Consider the following 19308-nt stretch of genomic DNA (forward strand, 5'->3'; position numbering starts at 1 on the left):
ACAGGGAAGAATAAAATGCCACAGCAATGCAATCTACCAACAGTGTTGGACTTAAGACACCTGGATTCAAATCCTCTTTCAGCCATGGAACCCCAAGGAGGCAAATCAGCATCTGTCAGTTTCTGTTAGACTAGTGAGAGAATATTAATTTATACACAATAAAGTAGGTATTTTAAATACTAATTCAGTTATACAGCAAATAAACTCATGTACAAAAATATGTAAATGGAACATAAAAAAAAGTTTTGCATCACAACCACTCAGTTTCTATATCAAAAAGCTAGGTGCTGAGACTAGTATAAATTATGTACATTCCAAATTGTGTGTGTATTTATGTTTGCACAATTAATTGTTCTTCTGTTACACATGAGAAGGGTGCACGCAATGTTGGTCATCGGAACATGCCCCATGACCAAACCTGCTCACTCCCTGGTTTCTGAAGATTCATCAGGCCCACACATTGATGATATAATTGTAAGAACTAGAAAGATGCCTTTTTAATTAAAAAAAAGAAAAAATTCTCAAAGATGCTAAATTTGGCAGCAAATCCTAGTGTCTGCACTTGTGGAGGGCCCACTGCAGAATACCACCAACCACATAACTAAGGCCTGATCCATTAACAGTGCAATCCTATGCATGTTGACACAGAAGTGAACTCCATAGAGTTCAATGGGACATACTTTCTTGTAAGTGTGTACAGGATTGCAGTGAAAGGTCTAAAAAACTAATTATGTTGGTGGAAGCTGAAGCACTCACTGCAGTACTCGCCATCCCTAAAGGTTGTGCTGCATTGACGAAATGAGTTTTTGCTGTGCTGTTTCCGGAGAATGAAGAAAGCTATGAGGAACAACTTTATTGCACCCAGAACTAAGGAACACCTGCATGCCCTGTAATTTCTGCTATAGTATATCTTTATAACATTTGGATTGTATTTTCTGTGCTATATGAGCACTCAACAAGAGATATAACATACATATGGTTATTTACACACGTGCCCATCTGAACCTGCAATTCACATTATTTGCAGTGTCAGATATCAAAGTAGGAGCCAAATGGATAAAGCTCTCTATCACAATACTGCAGAGCTTGAACAAAATTTAAATTATTGTGGACAGGAACAGCCAAAGCTCAGTGGTAAAGCATCTGCTTTGCATGCACAAGATCCCAGGTTCAATCACCAGCTTCTCCAGATAGGGCTGGGAGAGTTCCCTATGTGAAAGCCTGGACAGCCACTGCCAGTCTGTGTGGACAATACTAAGCTAGATGGGCCAATGGTATAAGGCAGCTTTCTGTGTTTCTCCAACTTAACCCAGAGTACATGTTGAATAATACTTTGATAGCATGTTCTCAGACTTATCCAGTCTATGAGAAACCTGTACAACAGCCTGAGCAATATAATTTCAATAAAGTTCTTTACCTAGAAGCATTTTTCAGGACATGTCTAAGCTCTGCACAATGCAGTCTTCATAAGGAGTACCTTGCACCCCTTGTGCTAAACATTGATAATCACCTTTACTTCCATCAAATCTATTTAGGATGGTCCACATCATAGCAGAATTCAAACACACCAAATCATAGTATGGCAAGCCAAAGGAAAGAAAAAGGGGTGGGGAGGAGGTAGGGAGAAAAATTAGCAAACTGATTCAGGACAAAAATACATACATACACTTTTTCATATTTACAGAATTTGCTGCTACAACGAGTGGTGATGGCAATGAATTCTATCTAACAAGTATTAGTCACAATATTTACATGAAACCTCCAGACCATCACTTTCAGCTCGTGCTTGTGGGCCTCCCAGAGGCAGCTAGCTCGCCACTGAAAAAAGTCAGATGTTGGACTAGATAAAAACCTAAGAAAAGCCCTGCTGGATCAGGCCAAAGACCCATCTAATCCAGCACCTTGTTCTCATGATGGCAAACAAGATGCCTATGGAAAGCCCAGAAGCAGAGCCTGAGCATAACGGTATCCTTCCCACCTGTGATATCCAGCAACTAGCATTCAGAGACAGAGACCCCACCTGCACCATTACATTTAAAACAGTATAATACCACTTTTAACAGTCATGGTTTCCCCCAAAGAATACTGGGAACTGTAGTTGGTTAAGGTCGTTGAGAGCTATTAGGCAACTCCATTCCCTTCAGACCTATAATTCCCAGAGTTCCCTGGGAGGAGGGATTGTTAAACCATTTTGAGAATTGTAGCTCTGTGAGGGGTGTAGGGGTCTCCTAGCAACTCTCATCACCCTTAAGATCCCAGGATTCTTTGGAGGAAGCCACGATTGTTTAAAGTGGTATCATAGTACTTTAAATGTATAGTACATACGAGGTCATGCTTCCTCCAGCAGCGGGAGCAGAACCACTGGCCTGACCCAATAATGCTCTTATGTGTGGAGGTTTTTTTTAATGTTATAGTTGCCCTGCTCATAGGATTCTATTAGGCATTATTGGAACCAGGACGCTGCAGCAAACGACCCTTTTGGACTGATGGGAATCGTGGGGCTCTTCTCAATTATCTTCGGAGATGAGTATAGAAGGCGATCCTAGAACCATAATCCACACATATACATGCGGGGACGGCGCTAGAGAACGGCTACAGACAGCGTCCCTCCCTTAAGCACCTACTAAAGGAGTGGTAGAAATCAGCCTCTCCCATCTCCCCCTGTCCCGTCCCTCCCATTCGCTCACTCCCCCAACACCCGGCCCATCCTCGAGCTCACCAGGCCGTCGATCTGCACTTGTTTCACCGCGGAGTCCCCTGGGGCCGATTTCCCTTTGGCTTTACTGGTAGTCACGGCAGAAGGGCCGGCGCCGGCTGTTTCCTTACGAGACGCCATGCCTGGAGGAAGAAAGGGAGAGCACACCGACCTGGAAAGAAAGAGTAAGAAACCGGAAGTGTGTTCTACAAAAATGGCTTCCGGTCGGAAACTGTCTGAGAAACATGAAGCTGAAAAGAAGGTTCCACTTTGGTGGGGGTGAGTGGGATAGGTCTTGAAGGGACGAGAAGCGCAAAGGCTGCGGAGTATGCAGGCACAAAAGGAAATCTTTTTAGAGAAGTTCGTTTTATCAGGTGCATGAATGGGAAGTGCAATGGTGTTTATTACTCTTCCCTGAAGTTATTTTGCTGCCCCTTAGAATGGGTACGGCTACAGTCCACAGCTGACCAGCGAGCCAATCCGACTGAATTCAATGAGGGAACTCCTTCCAAGAAAGTTTGTAACGGAATCAGGCTGCTTTCAGCAATCCCACTATCTAAGTGGGATGGAAAAATAGCTGCACAAAAAAATTTTGTGCTTTGCTTTCTCTGTGGCGGTATGAAGTTTACCAAATGGTTGTTGTTCTGTGTAATTCAAAAGCTTGCGCGATCCTGGCTATCTTAATTAGCTGCTAGGACATAACCGATATCCCTGTAAAATTGGTGGTAATATTATTCAGATTGGTCTTCTTTCTTCATTTATTATTAACTGTATTTTTATCCTGCTTTTCACACAATTATTGCTAAACGTAACAATGACAATACATATAAACAGTTGAAGCAAACGATTCAGTTTCGTGTTTCTAGACCCACGCTTTCCCTTCGGACTGTGCCACTGCGCGTGCGTCAACTATTGGTTTTCTGGCATCGTAGCCAAACTTCCGGTCGAGGAAGAAGCGGAAGTGAGTCGTGTAACCCAACAGGGCGCTGCGTCTCTATGGTGGTTCTTCGGCCATCGCTATGAAGATCACGCGGCAGAAGCACGCCAAGAAGAACATGGGCTTCTACAAGTACAATTTCGGCTTCCGGGAGCCTTTCCAGGTGCTGCTGGATGGCACCTTCTGCCAGGCCGCGCTGCGCCACAAAATCCAGATCCGCGAGCAGCTGCCGGGTTACCTGGCCGGGACCACGCAGCTTTGCACGACGCGGTGAGATGGGGGAGGGGAACCACAGATAGCGCGCGCATGCGCGCGCTCAAACTTCTCAGGGGGAAGAGGGGCGACTTTTCAGCCGTTGGCACCGCGTGACAAGAGTCTGCACGCGGGGGAAGGAAGACGGTTGACCACCTGGTCCTCTCAAAGGCGTAGAAGCCCCAGTAGGATGAAGGAGGAGGAGGGGGGGCATTTACAGCATCGCCAGGAAAAAAGAAAAAGGGACACATAAGAACCTAAGAAGAGCCCTGCTGCTGGTTCAGTCCAGTGGCGTATCTAGTCCAGCATCCTTGTTGTCGCATTGGCCCACCAGATGCCTCTTCTGGGAAGCCCACAGGCAGGACCTGAGAGCAAGAGCACCCTCCCCTTCTGCGGTTTCCAGCAAATGGTTTTAAGAAGCATACTGCATCCGACTATGGGGGCAGAGCATAGCCATCATGGCTAGTAGCCATTGATAGCCTAATCCTCTATGAGTTTGTCTGCTCCTCTTTTAAATCCATCCAAGTTGGTGGCCATCGCTGCATCTTGTGGAGGCGAATTCTATAGTTTAGCTATGTGAAAAAGTTTTTTCTTTTGTCTTACACCAGTTTGTATATGCTAAGTGACATGCATAGATGTAAATTTAGAAATAATTCAAATACATCTTACTACACCAGGTGACTTTATGTACAGATGCAAGGTTTAGAAACAATTGCTATCATGTAACTAGAAGTGCAATAACTGCCACCATAGGGGGGAAATCCAGGTGACTTGCACTCAGTCAGTCCGCTGTACAGGTGCTGTTAACTGTGATGACCAACTTCAAGGCTCCTGCTCCTCCTCCTTACTGGTCCTTAACTTTAAAACCAGGCTTGAACCCGACAGTCCTTCAAATAGAGGGTGCCTTCAGACAGGCCTGTCAGCATAGAGGACTGTTCTCTGTAAAGTAGTACACATGACCACCCTGTGGATGGGTGTGTACCTGTAAGTCTTTCATGCTAGGGTTCATGCTCAGTTTGTGCTGTCTTCTTTTCAGAAGGCCAGACAGCAAACAGGGAGAGCCAGCTAATATAGTGGTCAGAGTGTAGGCTGGGGAGATCCATATTCAGATCTCCAGCTGAGCTACAAAGCTCCTTGGTGGACCTTGGACCACTCACTCTGCCTCACTGGATGATGTGATGACAAAATGGGGGCAGAGGACCATGTATATTATCTTGAGATTCTTTTGAGGAAGAGCACAGTATAAATGTAAGAAATTGATACTGCTCCTCTTACCTCTGTTTTGTGGATCAGTGTGTGTGTTTGTGTGTGAGAGATACAGTAGGGCCCTGCTCATGGCGGGTTAGGTTCCAGACCCCCGCCGAAAAGTGAAAATCACAGAAAAGTGGAACACTGACAATAAAATGGTGCCCGATGCCCGAAAAACACCGAAAAAGGGAACAAGCGCCATATGAGTGGAGCCCTACTATAATTGAAAACCACCTTATTAGCGGAACGCTGAAAAGCAGGCCCTTACTGTATACTTGTTTAAAAGCATTTTTACCCCACTCTTCAACCCAAAAAGGCTCCCAGAGTGGCTTACAGAAATAACTAATAAAGTAGTCCCTATTCCTCTGGCTTACAACAGAAAAGACATAATCCTAAATATAAAAAATAATGTACATGTATACATAGCGCCTTCCTGGTCAGTTACAGATGGCTTCTTCATCTTTCAAAATACACGGAGAGGTAACTTCCCGTCTTGCAGCAAAAATAGGTGGGGAATTTTGGCTCTTCATATGTTGTTGGACTCCAGCTTGCATCTGCATCGGTGAGCATGGCTAATAGTCAGGAATGATGGGAATTGTAGTCCAGCAACATTTGAAGAGCCACAGGGTCCCCATCCCTGTCTTAAAGTCTTAACAGATTTATTAATCTGGGAATAAGACCCATTGAACTTGGTGGGACTGGCTTCTAATTAGTTTTGCATAGGACTGGGCTGTGTACCTGAGCTGTTGGTATACCTTGCTTCCCTCTTCTGCTTCCATGTTTGAGTTGGAAGAACAGAGAACTAATCCCCCAGTTGTGCTGAACTTCCAAGGCCCTCTGAAGCACAGGAAGAGCAGGGTTCAAATGAGAAATAAAATAATTAACTGATCCTGTTGCCATCCTTCCCTGCTTTACCTGGCACATCAGCATGATGGGTGTCTCATGTTCAGTTGCTGGTGGCCTTTTTGCATTTCAGAATCATCCCCTCCCCCCCCCCACACACACACATATACTTCCCTAGGAGTCACCCTGTTAGCCTCCTGGAGTAAAAATAACCCAAAGTGCAGTTTCCAGATATGTAGTTGTCTTAGTTTTTTGCAGTAAAACCACAAAGTCCTTTGGCACTTTGAAATAATAGCACATTTAATCAGCTGTCTTGGACTAGAGTCCACTTCATAAGGTGTATCATATTTATTTATTTATTCGATTTGGTAGTCGCCCATCTGGCTGGTTGTCCAGCCACTGGGCGACGTACAGAATAAAATCGTACAAATACATTAAAACATTAAAATCTCAAACAGTAGTAATAAAACCTAACCCACCCCAAAAGCCTGTCTGAAGAGCCAGGTCTTCAAGGCCCGGCGGAAGTTCATCATAGCTCTGTTCTGAGTTCTGTGTGTGCGTGCGTACGTACGTGTGTATGTACATGATTGATTTAGGAAAGGAGTTGTAAACATTGAGATCAGAAGGAACAAAATGCATAGACAAGTGATAAATTACAACACAGAAATCCTGGCATTAATCAGCCAATTAACACATGTAGGGTGATAAAAATCCATTGTGCTGATTCAGTCACAAAGTGGTAAAGCGTTAACATCTTGATAAATTGTAATTCAGCTGTTTCATGTTGCAGTCTCCCTTTGAATTTTCTTTTGTATGTGTGTGACCACATTACGGTCAGTTACAGAGTGTCTTGGGTGGCTGAAATGCTCCCCCACTGGTTTTTATATATTGCCATTTCTCATAGCAAATTTGTGTACATGTATTCTTTGGCATAGAGACTAGCCTCTTTGTCCTATGCAGAATTCAGAAGGGCATTGGTGGCAGATGATGGCATATCATATTGGAAGATGAGCCCTTGATGATGTGAATGACATTATTCCATCCTGTAATAGTGTTTCCAGAGTACTTTGTGGACAGAGTTGGCATATGGGTCTGCTTATCTCTGTTAATGTTTCCTATTGTTGCTGGTGAGCAACTGTTTTAGGTTGGGGAGGCTGTCTGTAAGCAAGCACACACCTGCTATCCAGGGCTTGAGAGAGAGAAGTGTCATTGTCCAGGATGGACTGTAAATCATTGATTACGTTTGAGTAAAGTGACAGCTGTGACAAGTCATGATCTGTCATTTTCTCTTCAAGGTCTGTCCCGTAGTATATTGTTGCTGGATGGGTATTAATACAGCTATATAATAGGCAGCCAGGCTTTACGATAAAACTGCACCTGCTCAGACTCATCAGACAAGAGGCTCACAACTAAAAAAATGACATTAAGCATTCCTCAGGCTACAATATCTAGTCAGTGAAATTGAAAAACAGATCAACAAGGCCAGATTGGTACCCAGCAGCAACCTACTAGAGAACAATAATAGATCTTTTAATCCTTAAGATGCCACAGGACCCAAAGGACTAACAGATCTATTAATGTGTAAAGCTCCTATGCAGGCCCGCTGGGAGTACATCCTGGGTAGGCCTGCATAGGACCAGGACTTCTTTCCAAGTAGATATTGGACTATTGGTCTCTGACTTTGCCAACCCCATGTTTTATTCAGTACATAATTAGGGCTTTTGTTCAGAATTTAAAATGTCTTTGGTAATTTAATAAAAATATCTGCAATTATCATTTCCTTTAGATGTGTCCTAAAAGAACTGGAATCCTTAGGAAAGGAGTTGTATGGTGCAAAACTAATTGCACAGCGATTTCAAGTTCGCAATTGTTCTCACTTTAAAAATCCAGTGAGCGGCTCAGTCTGCTTGTTGTCTATGATCGAGGGTGGGAATCCACACCATTACTTCATTGCTACACAGGTAACATTCTTTCACTTAAGCTAATGTGAACAAAATACCTAATAATTTCCTTCATGTTTTAGTAACTGGCCAATCGGTAATGAGTTCTGAAAATTATGTTTCAGCTTTTTCTGTTGGCACTGTTGTGGAGAAACTTTACCTTATGCACATTTGAACTTGGCCTGTGTATTTCCAGCAGTATAAGAGAGTGCTTGAAACTCTGCCTATAGCCTTGTTTTAAACACGTTTACTCAGAAATGAACCTTACTCAGTTTGAGAGAACTTTATGCCTTGAATTACAGATCTGTACCCAACATAGAATTAGAGTTGCAAAGCAAGGATGACTGTAGATAAGTGTTATATTTCACAAACAAGGGAGTGACGATGTTTGGTGGCTTGTTCACTTGCTGTATACTTTATATTACCTCTAAATTGATAGATCAAGAGGCAACTGCTTATCTAAGCAGTGGCTAAAGCACTGGAATTACAGCATGTCAGAGAAAAGCAAGGCTATGAAAAGGCAAGAAAGAGAAACTGGGGATGTGCAGCTCTGTTTACAGAATACATGACTGTCTTATGAGATATTTCACCATTGTAAATTTTGCTCCAATATGATCTCAGAAACATGCAGTGCAAAAAATGTTTTGAGTGTCATTTAGTAGTATTTATTCAAAATGCTTCTATCCCACTTTATAGCCCTGAAAAGCTCTCATAGTAGCTCAAAATAAAAGTCACAGTAAAAGCATTTTACTTACGTTGTCTCACTAGTTCTTACTTCATCCCTGAAAGGTAGATCAGCATTATTACCATACTGTGGATAGAGATTTCATAGCAGGGATGAGATCTGAACCAGGAAACGTAATCAATCACCTTGCCATTACCCTTTACTATGTCTCAAAATCGAGGCCCTCTAACATTATGAAATTGGGGAAACTGGCTAATATATGGTAGCAAAATGGTCATTATTATGACTGGTGGGGGGCAGAGAAAGGGCCAGGATATTGCAGGGACACCTGGAGGAGGAAATTTTCTCTCTAGATTCTGAGGCCTATTTGGGGAGGTTTTAGGTTCAGTGCATGTTCACATAGAACATATCTGTGTTGTGTTCTTTGTAATAGTAGTTGTAGGGTGATCTGATCAGAAAGACTCTGTGCGGTGGTGGTGGTGGAATTAACATCCCCCCCCATACCACAGTCCTAATGAAAACCCGTCCCTGCCTGCTTCAGAGGTAAGAACATAAGAAGAGCCTGCTAGATCAGGCCAGTGGCCCATCTGATCCTGCATCCTGTTCTCACAGTGGCAAGCCAGATGCCCCTGGGAAGTCCACAAGCAGTACCTCAGTGCAAGAATGCTCTCCCCTCCTACGGCTACCAGGAACTGGTTTTCAGAAGCATACTGCATCTGACTGTGCAGGCAGAACACAGCCATCTTGGCTGGTAGCCATTGATAGCCTTATCCTCCATGTATCTGTCTAATTCTCTTTTAAATCCATCCAAGTTGGTGGCTATCACTGCCTCTTGTGGGAGCAAATTCCATAGTTTAACATCCTTCTGTCCTGAATCTTCCAACACTCAGCTTCATTGAATGTCCATGCAGCATCCCAGATCCTGGGCCTAGAACCCTTCCTGCTCCTTCCCACCTGAAACGGGTGACCCCAAAGATGCCTGCCTCAGCTTTGGCCAGTTACCGACTGCACCACAAGCCTCAGCAATCCCACTCCTTCCTTGCAAGTGGCCAATGGGTTAAATATAGTTTAGATCTGTGGGTTTCTCTGTAGTTATTAGGTTTAGACCCTTATTTGGTAGCGAAGTAATGACCAAGCATGCACGTAGATTTTTTTAAATAAATTTAAAAAATCATGCTTACGGAATCAGTTAAAGATGTTATATATGATATCGGTCTAATCCTATCCTGCTTACTTACCCACAGTAAAACCAACCCACAATAAGACCCAAACCGCACTCACTAGTTGTCAACAGATCAAGCCCTATTCAAACTGTATCTACCTCATAAACTTATCCCTGTCTAATAACTCATTTTACCCCTTTTTAAACCTTTCACTCACTCACTCCTCCCTCGCAAACATTCCAGTCAATCACACTGAACATTCTATTCACCCTGTCATATCTAAAAATAACAGAAATAAACATTGTGATTTTGTCACAGTCCACGAGTTCTAGTGTTAAGAAAGTGTTTTGTTGCTATTTACCCAGGGGCAGGGAGAGGCTGTTATTGGTGCCAATAGCAGCTTCCCTCCCACAAAGAGGGGGCATTTTTGTCAGCGCCACAGAATGGGGGGAAGGGTTAAATACACTGCCCCCCACTCCTCCATGGTTGCTGTTTTTTTTTAAAGAAAACTATGCAGTGGAAGTATGAGGCAGGTCTGGCTCCCATCAACATTACTGATCACAGTCCTTTCATCTCCTAGGATTTAGTGAGAGTCACTTGAAATCAAAGCTACTCCTGTTTCATAGCCCTCACCCTACTCCAGGCTTAGGCAACATGATGCCCTCAAGATATTGTGGACTCCAGCTTCCATCAACCCCAGCCAATATGGCCAGTGGTAAAGAAAGGTGGGAGTTATAATTGACAACATTTGAAGGTCGCTACATTACCTAGGCTCTGTCTCTTAATCATGGTAGAGCAGTGGTGCAAACCTCCGGCCTACAGAGGTCCTAATTTAGCCTCCAAGGTCATTTTCCCCATACCATGGCCACCTGCTGCATACCTGATGTCATAAGTGACATCAGGTGTGGGGCAGATAAAGAGATTGCTGCAAAGGAGTGATTGGGGGCTTAAATTGTGCTCCTGAGTGTTCCTTGGGCAAGCAGGGCTCTCTCTTAGAGCCAATCAGGAACTCCCTAGTGTAGTCAGTGGTGCTGTCTAAGCAGTTCAAATATAAACTGCCTGCAAAGGGAATTCAAAGGGCTGGCTTTCTGCAACATTCAGCTGATTGGTGGGAAGAGCCAGCCCTTTGAACTCCCTTGGCTGGTAGTTTGTATTCACACCACTTACAAATGGACTTCAGAGGTAGTGGCTCTCTGCTCAAATCAGTTGGTTGGTTCTATGACATCCCCTTTGAACCTATCAGCTGAAATCATGATGACATAAGGTGATTGGCAGGTGGGTGTCCCCATCCACCTGTTGGCCTGTGGGGGAGGAAGGACCCAGTCTGCTGGCCAGATCCTGTTCCCCATCCCTGTGCTAGAGTATGGCAGAATTATTGGAACTTGTTTTCATATTGACAGATAAATGTAGTGCCAGCAATGAGCTGTGTGTAGTCTGCAACACAAAAGAGGCGCAAACCTTGCTAGGGAATTTGCAGTCTGTTTGGTGGGTGAAATGGAGAAGATTCCCTGATACTTGGCATTGGGACACGGAGTATGCATCTACCCTACTGTGACTTTTACATATATTAATTGACTACACTGCAGCTTTTACATTTTTACAGAGCAATATACTAGTTTACCTCTATATCTTTAAGCTGTTTCAACAAATGTTAGTAAAGCAAGCAACAGCAAGAAAAGTGGGGGTTTCTTGTGACTTGACAATGTTCTTTTCCAGGTTATTATCTGCTAGATTTTCACTGCAGTGTGCCTTCACTTGTGAAGAGTGCATACAGTCTTGCTGTTTGTTTGCTTGTTTTCCTACTTGATAGGACCAAAGTCTGGCAACAAAAGTAAAGAAAAAGGTTGGAGTTCCTCTTCTCTTCATAATTCAGAACACTATGGTTCTTGACAAACCTTCTATGAAATCTTTGACCTTGGCGCAAGCAGTGCAAACAAATCAACTTGTTCCAGAGCACCAGAAACTAAACATTGAACTTCTCAAAGAGGAACAGGGTCTAGTGAAGACCTCGGAGCCTAAAAAAAGGAAGCGAAAAAGGTCCAGTGGCCCTAATCCTCTCAGCTGCCTGAAGAAAAAGAAAAAAGCACAAGAGACCTTGCAGCCTTCAGCAGCTAAGAAAAAAAGGAATAAGAAGCGTAGGAAAAGGAAACCGGAAGCTATAGTAGAGGCTGCGCAGTGAGGATCACAGAACATGGAAGCATAAAATGATCCAAGAAAATTGGTGGGCTTGGCTATGCCACAAACTTTGGATAAAGACAATGTCTGCTACTGAAGCAGTGTGATAATAAATCTTTACATTTCATTATTTTTTGAGAAAAATATTTTTGTATTTATGTGGAGTTTTGGTATTGTAGGCCAAAATTAAAAACAAAAGCCCAATCCTCCCACACACTTTCTATATATCAATTTGAGATGATTGCTTAACTGGGTCTTAAAACAGCATGAGAGCCCCTGTGAAGAGTGGGGAACCTTTGGCCCTTCAGATGTTGCTGAACAACAACTTGCAGCAGGCATGGCCAGGAATGATAGGAGCTGTAGTACAGCAACTTCTGGAGGGCCAAAGGTTCTCAACACCTACCCTGCATAAAATGGCTTATCCGGTTCTCAGTAGTCTTAACTGGGGAGGAAGGCAAACTAATCATGATACCCAGGCACTACTTGTAAGTGTCGTGCAGGAGAGTATGAAATATACTAGTTACTTAGTAAAATAACTAAAGGGGTAAAACCCATAGTTGCAAAGGAGACGTGCCACAGATGAAACCTACCTTCAGATTAGACTTTCTTTCCTGGAAGCCCTCCCCGCCCAATCCCAAATACACGGAAGCTGATTGTGGTTAGTTATTGGTAAAGTCAGACATGTTCTACTAGAAAGCTGGCTTCAAGGAGGGTTTTTTGAAGTTAGATGGGAGAGTAAAGTCCATATGTACCTCTTTTATACATTTACCTTATATTGAGTAATAGCTACTTCCATTATGTCTTTAACGTAACAGTCCTTTGAAGCATTCATTTATTTTTGCCACTAAAGATTAATTTCCAATGCATTATCAGTGTAACCCCAAGGAATTAATCACATTCCTATTCCATATCCAACTTAATTACAAGATCTGAAATGGATAAATCCTTTCACTGGAAATCCTTTATCTCTCCCTATTATCTAGCTCCAATTCAGTGAGGTTCCAGCCCAATGGGAACTGAACAGTTCCCTGAAAGACCATTTATATTGCTGAATGACAAATCCTGGAGCCAGCGAGATAATCTTTGGAAAATTCTATACATATCATTTGGTCGCCCAGCAAAAAAAAGAAGTGATTAATGGGCTTTCCACAGGACATGAGCCATAGTATTAATTACTGCAAAAGGCTGAAAAAGACAAATACCAAATTATTACAAAGGTGCAGTAAATAGTGAGAGAAGAAATCTGGAGTGGGTAGATCTTAAGTTAGAGTGGGGGCCTGTTTGTGGATCAGGAACATTTTAGTTAAAACTAGTAGCCATCTTATATCCCAGTTGGCAACTTACAGTACACTCCTATACATACCTATTTAGAAGCAAGTCCCATTGAGTTCAAATGGGCTTGCACCCAGGTAAGTAAATACAGGATTGCAGTCTTAGCTGCATTAGAACTGTTTTTGCTGCCTGCCGTAAAGCAAGCAGTGATGAGGCCAAATAGATCTCTCCAAGAGGGAGACTATTCCAAATTCTTATCCACCTACCATACTTCATATGGTGAAAGTATTCAGAATTCATCCTCCACAGTGGATCACTGTATTTTGCCATGTTCATATGGGTGGAGGTGACTCTTGCTGTGACGTTACATTTGTGAAAAAAGCATTCTTGATCCTGCTGATGTAAGTTCACACATGAAACTACTTATTTCTCTAACCTTGGTTGGTGTACAACTGATGGCTGGCAGATGACAGTCTGAGGCAATGTGAGACAAAGTGATATTAGACCTGGAATAGCCCAATGCTCATCTCTTGGAGTCATCCATTTGTGAAAATTTAAATCACAGTATATGGTTCAAAAGAGTCTGTAGGCTAGCTCAAAGCTTTGTGAATAGGAGAGTGCGTTTAATTACACCCTTGCATCAAGCAAGCCCTCAGCACCATCTGCATCTTACTCTTGTAAAATTGTGCACAGTGCAACTGTGTGAGCTGCACCTGTGCAATGTCCTGCATGGTTTGTTACTTGTTGCTGTGCTGTGGAAAGGACTCTACCTGTTGTTGTCCACATTCTACTTTTCCACAGTAGGTAATAGAAGCCAGGTGCAAGCTTGAAGAAGCCATTGTCACAAGCCTAATGTGAAAGGGTTATGTTCTCTGAGTGCCTACACAAAATACAAAGGTCTAACGTTGATATCCCAAACTCCTCCATTTCTTAAACTGTAGAAATGTCAGCCTCTCCAATTATTTCAACAGCCTGCCCTAGTCAGCACTTGGAATTGTAGGTGCAGTCATTCAATATGTATTTTTGATCCAGTGGTCAGATCAATACGCCATTCCTCTGAACCAAAATAACAGCTTGTAGATATATTCCTTTCTAGGTTCTTTTGATACATCTTAACAAGCGCTAAGTGCAAAGAGATGTGTGCTAAGATCTGGCCTTTGGAAAAGTGGCAGTCAAAATGGAATCTCCACCAAGTCTTCTTAGGGAGTCAGGGGAGATGGAGAACATCTTGTGAAAGATACTGAGTGGGTCTAGCTTTTCCAATTTTCTCAGAGGCATACTGGGATAACTGGTTCTGGTAGGATTTGTTGGTGGACTCTTGGTGGGTCCATATTATGTGTTTAGGAGGAGTCTTAATAAGGAAGGACATGGGTGATGCCACCCCAATTTCAGTAATCATGGGGAGAGGGAGGTATAGCCATTGGGAGGTGGTGAGCTACCATAGAAGATGAGGGCAAGGCTATACCTTGTTCCTCGCTCCCACTCCTCCCCATGGATGGGTTTCTGGTTGGTCATCTGCTGTGTCCACTGGCTTGTGTGTGCTGTTGTTTAACACCTGATCGGTATACAATAAGACCACACTCATCCATGATTTGATTGTGGATAAGGTGCTGATTTGGTGTGTATTACCAAGACTGGGTAGGTGAGCTGGGAGGAGTTGATCTGACCCAGCTTTGCCCACCTGGATACTCTGTGCAACACCAGCACAGGCTGCAGGGACAGAGGGAAGGGGTTGTGGTGGACTACAGAACTTCCATCTCTGTCACCAGGAAACTACTCAATCTTTGAGCTGGCTGTGAGGGCCTGCACCTAGTGTTGGGTCAAGGAGACAGTACCAACTAGAGTTGCTGCTGGTGTACTGGCCACCCTGCTACCCTACAGCTGCTTTGATTGAGCTGGCGGAGGCCGTCTCAGCTGTGGCATTGGAGGAGTCCAGAATGACAGTCCTGGGTGATTTCAGTGTCCATGCTGAGGCTGCCCCTAGTGTTCCGGCTCAGGACTTCATGGCTTCCATGACAACCATGAAGCTGTCTCAAGTTGTCACCAGTCCGACACAGGGCAGGGTATGGCACACAGTTGACGTGGATTTTGCACCAGATGGAGGAAGGAGTGTTCTGGAGATTGCGGGGCGTGTGTCATGGTCTGACCACTTCCTGGTGAAGTTTAGACTTGCATCTCCAATCCTTCCCTGCAGGGGTGGTGGACAGATTAAGATGGTCCACCCTAGAGATTAATAGAATCCTCTGGATTCCTGAATGCCCTGGGGAGGTTCCCAGTAGATAGAGCAGATATAGTAGATAGAGCTGAAACCCTTGTTGCACTGTGGCACAATGAGATGCATCAGGTTCTTGACACGGTTGCCCGTGAGCACCCTCTCCGGCATTGTGGAGTCTGTTTTGCATCTTGGTACACCAGTGAACTAAGGGCAATGAAACAGGCTGGACAATGGCTAGAGCGCAAGTGGTGAAAGACATGCTGTGAGGCTGATCAGGCATGAGTAAAACATAACCATGCCTACTGTGTGGTGGTGAGGTTGGCAAAAAAGGCTCACTTCTCTGCCTCCATCGCATCTTCAGGCCACTCTCCAGTGGAGCTTTTCTGTATTTTCAGGGATCTGATGACATCAACTCCAGGAAATGGAGTTTTAGACCCTTTGGAGGCCCACTGTGAATTGTTTGGAAGGCACTTTTGTGGGAAAGTTGCTCGCCTCTGTAGCAATCTTGATGCCCCAACCACATTTATTGTAGTCCCCAGTGAGGTATCCAGTGCAATGTTGGCTGAAGCTTCTTGAGACTGGTTTCAGTTGATGGGGTCTCATGACATGGACAAGGCGACGATGCAACTAGCAATGTGTCCTTGTGACAGCCTTTCCTGGCTCTCCCTGTCAGGTTCCTACCTGCGCGTGGCTACTGCCTGTCACTAGGCACCACCAGGGACTCCACCAGTCCGGACCGCTCTCTCTTACGGTTTCTCTCCCCGCTCTAGCACAGATCTCAACAGATCCCCCTGTTAGGCAACCACCAGTAACGTCCCAATACTAGTATTCCCACAGACTCTGAATACTGGTATTGTTATTCTCTTCACCGCTGCCACCATTTGTTACAGTTTCCCTTCAGCCTTGGTCATTACCTTACCCTCCCTTCTGGTCTGTGAAACCCCAGCCAAGGATCAGGCCTTTGGTAAACCAAATTAAGTATTTATTAAAGATAACAAAGCTAACAAGATTAACAAGATTTCTTCTTAAGACACATAAGCATATGGTTTTACTCAATACTAATCCGAACTCCACCCCCCTCCTTCTCTACTCTCTCCTGGTAAACAACTCTCTAAACCCCACCAAGCAACCCACTCAGTTTCACCTCATCCACCCCCACTCTCACTCTTCCTTTTATACGTTCAGCCATTTTAAACACTCAGCCAATCATCTAGCATTCTACAGCCCATTCACTCCCCCTCCTCTTTCACTCCACTTACCATGTATCTTCTAAACAACAACACTTACCATATATACATTAATATAGGAACATCACATTTCCCCCCCCTTAAAACAACGGCAGAGTATTATTCCTGTTCCAGGATTTGTACGTCGCGTTAACAAATAAAAGTCTCTATGGGGAAAATGTCTTTCTTTGTTCCTCAGTCTGGTCACGTCACTGCAGTCCCAGCCACTTGCCTGGAAAGTCCATCGGCCAGTACATTGTCCTTGCCTTTGATGAACTGGAAGTCCACTTGATAGTCCTGTAGGGCCCAGGACCACCTCTGCAGCATAGTGTTATGGTTTTTCATAGTCTGCAACCATAACAAGGCCCGATGATCCGTAGTCACTGTGAATCTTCGTCCCCACACGTATGGGCGCAACTTGTTCAGTCCCCACACGACCGCTAGGCACTCCTTCTGGACCGACAAATAGTTTTTCTCCCTCGGCGTCAGCTTGCGACTCAGGTACGCCACTGGATGTCTGGTGCCTTCTCTCTCCTGTAGCAAGACGACTCCCAGCGCCAGGTCCGACGCATCTGTAGCCACGATGAATGGTTTCTCATAGTCTGGTGCTATTTATATGGGTCCTTGGCACAAGGCTTGCTTCAGTAGATCAAAAGCCTTCTGACATTCATCCGTCCATACCACACGCTCAGAACACTTCTTCTTTGTTATTTCATGCAAGGGGGTTGGTATTTCCCCAAAATTTCTCACAAACTTCCTATCCAGCCACACCCAGAAATGCCCTTACTTGTTTTTTGGTTAAGGGGATCGGCCACGCTTGTATTGCCTCCACCTTGCTCCATAAGGGGGTGATTTTCCCACTCCCCACCTTATGTCCTAAATAGATTACTTCCTTTAGTCCAAACTGGCATTTCTTAGCTTTTATTGTGAGGCCTGCTTTTCTTAAGGCCTCCAATACTGTTGTCAGGTGTTGGACATGCTCAGGCACCGACTTGCTAAAAATGGCCACGTCATCGATATAGACCACTGCAAAATCTGACATGCCTCGCAACACAGTATTGATTAGCCTCTGAAATGAACTTGGTGAGTTCCTTAGTCCCATGGGTAAGGTCACAAACTCATAACCCATCTGGTGTACTGAAGGCAGTTTTGGCTCTGGATTGCTCGTCTAGTTCCATTTGCCAAAATCCTTTACAGAGATCTAGTGTAGAGATAATGGTTGCTGCCCCCAATAACTCTAACATTGCGTCTACCCTAGGCATAGGATACGCATCTGGGACAGTAATTTTATTGATTAGCCGATAATCAATGCAAAACCTATCGTTCCATCTTTTTTCGGAACCAGGACAATACTTGAGGCCCAGGGACTGATGGATTCCCTGATCACTCCTAATTCCAGCATATCTTCCACCTCCTTTTTGATCTCATTCAAAACTTTCCCATTCCCACGGTACAGAACAGATCTGATTGGGGCATGATCTCCAGTATCAATGGAATGTATAACTATACTGGTTCGGCCAGGTTTGTTGCTAAAGAGATTCCTATAGGTTTTCAAAACTCTCAGAATCTCTTCTTTTACTTCCTCCTTCACCTCCTCTGACCATTCCACTTGATCTACCCCTCCTTTGTCTTTGCTTTCCTGTACCAAATCTGGAAGTTCAGGCCCACTTCCCTCAGGGAATAAGGTAACTTGCAACACCTGTACATCCCTGGTATGCTAAGGCTTCAACATATTTACATGAACCACTTTGCTTTTGTCCAATTGGTCTGTGGTGATTACATACGTCACTGTGTCAAGCCTTTCTCTGATGGTATATGGTCCTTCCCAGTTAGCCTGTAATTTGTCATGTTTCCTGGGTATGAACGCCATAACCATATCTCCCACATTATACACACGTTCCCTGGCTGTTCTGTCATACCAGTAACGTTGCTTCTGCTGAGCTTGACTCAAATTCTCTTTCACCACTTCCATCATTTGTTTCACTGGTTCACATTCACCCTTTCTCTCAGCAGGCATCCACAGTCTATATAAAATCCCATTCTCACACACAACTTGATTCCTCAGTTTGTCAGTGAAAGAAATCTGTTGGGTCAGAGCTTGTTCCTTTATCTGCTTCAAACGTATATCTTTATACAGCTCTTCCCTGAATTGCTCTGCTTCTTCTCCAGAGACCAGCTGATAGAGTTTGTCTCCTTCAGCAGGCCTGCTAGTGGTTGCTATGGTGACCTGAGGCTGGTTAACAGATTCCACCCTGTTTGTTTCAGCCCCCCTTAATATGGCTTCTTTTTCTCTGCCAATTTGCTGTCTGGTCACTACATAGATCTTTCCTTGGGCTCCCATTACATCTCTTCCCAGTATTACTGGTTCTTGTTGCTGGGCATTAATGCCTACTTTATATCGGCCCTCTCGGCCTCTCCAAGTCACTTCCACCAGGGCCACAGGCAAACTTTCTGGTTGACCCCTCACTCCTTGGATAGTCACAGTTTCCTGAGGTAATATTACCTCAGATTTTATTAAATCTGGCCTCAGTAATGTCTGAGCGGCACCAGTATCAAGCAATGCCCAATAATTTGCCCCTTGTACACTCACTTCCTCTCTGAGACTTGAATCAAGGTCTGTTACTTCTGTCCAGTTTATCTGGCAGAACTGAACCTTT

General features: G+C 44.1%; 2 protein-coding genes across 2 annotated transcripts in view; one reads left to right on the top strand and one right to left on the bottom strand.

The window, feature by feature from the left end:
* EIF3H (eukaryotic translation initiation factor 3 subunit H) overlaps nucleotides 1-3059 on the bottom strand; it is a 95489-nt gene extending 92430 nt beyond the window's left edge. Inside the window, exon 1 of the mRNA XM_061605460.1 lies at nucleotides 2720-3059. Within this exon, the coding sequence (XP_061461444.1) occupies nucleotides 2720-2836 (117 nt within the window). The 5' untranslated portion in view covers nucleotides 2837-3059. The remainder of the gene's footprint in view (nucleotides 1-2719) is intronic.
* Nucleotides 3060-3191: 132 nt separating this feature from the next.
* Nucleotides 3192-12068, top strand: UTP23 (UTP23 small subunit processome component). The gene is made up of 3 exons (XM_061605449.1): nucleotides 3192-3902; nucleotides 7762-7936; nucleotides 11574-12068. Exons 1-3 carry the CDS (start codon nucleotides 3715-3717, stop codon nucleotides 11940-11942), a joined length of 732 nt encoding a protein of 243 aa, XP_061461433.1. The 5' UTR covers nucleotides 3192-3714; the 3' UTR covers nucleotides 11943-12068.
* The last annotated feature ends 7240 nt before the right edge of the window (nucleotides 12069-19308 follow it).

Source organism: Rhineura floridana, chromosome 1 (assembly GCF_030035675.1).
Source record: "Rhineura floridana isolate rRhiFlo1 chromosome 1, rRhiFlo1.hap2, whole genome shotgun sequence".
Classification (NCBI taxonomy): domain Eukaryota; kingdom Metazoa; phylum Chordata; class Lepidosauria; order Squamata; family Rhineuridae; genus Rhineura; species Rhineura floridana.

Excerpts from the sequence above, each read along its gene's own strand:
- UTP23 (XM_061605449.1), top strand. The coding sequence starts at position 3,715 with ATGAAGATCACGCGGCAGAAGCACGCCAAGAAGAACATGGGCTTCTAC. Across the intron at positions 3,903-7,761 it reads ACGCAGCTTTGCACGACGCG|ATGTGTCCTAAAAGAACTGG; the intron begins GTGAGATGGGGG and ends CATTTCCTTTAG. Across the intron at positions 7,937-11,573 it reads ATTACTTCATTGCTACACAG|GACCAAAGTCTGGCAACAAA; the intron begins GTAACATTCTTT and ends CCTACTTGATAG.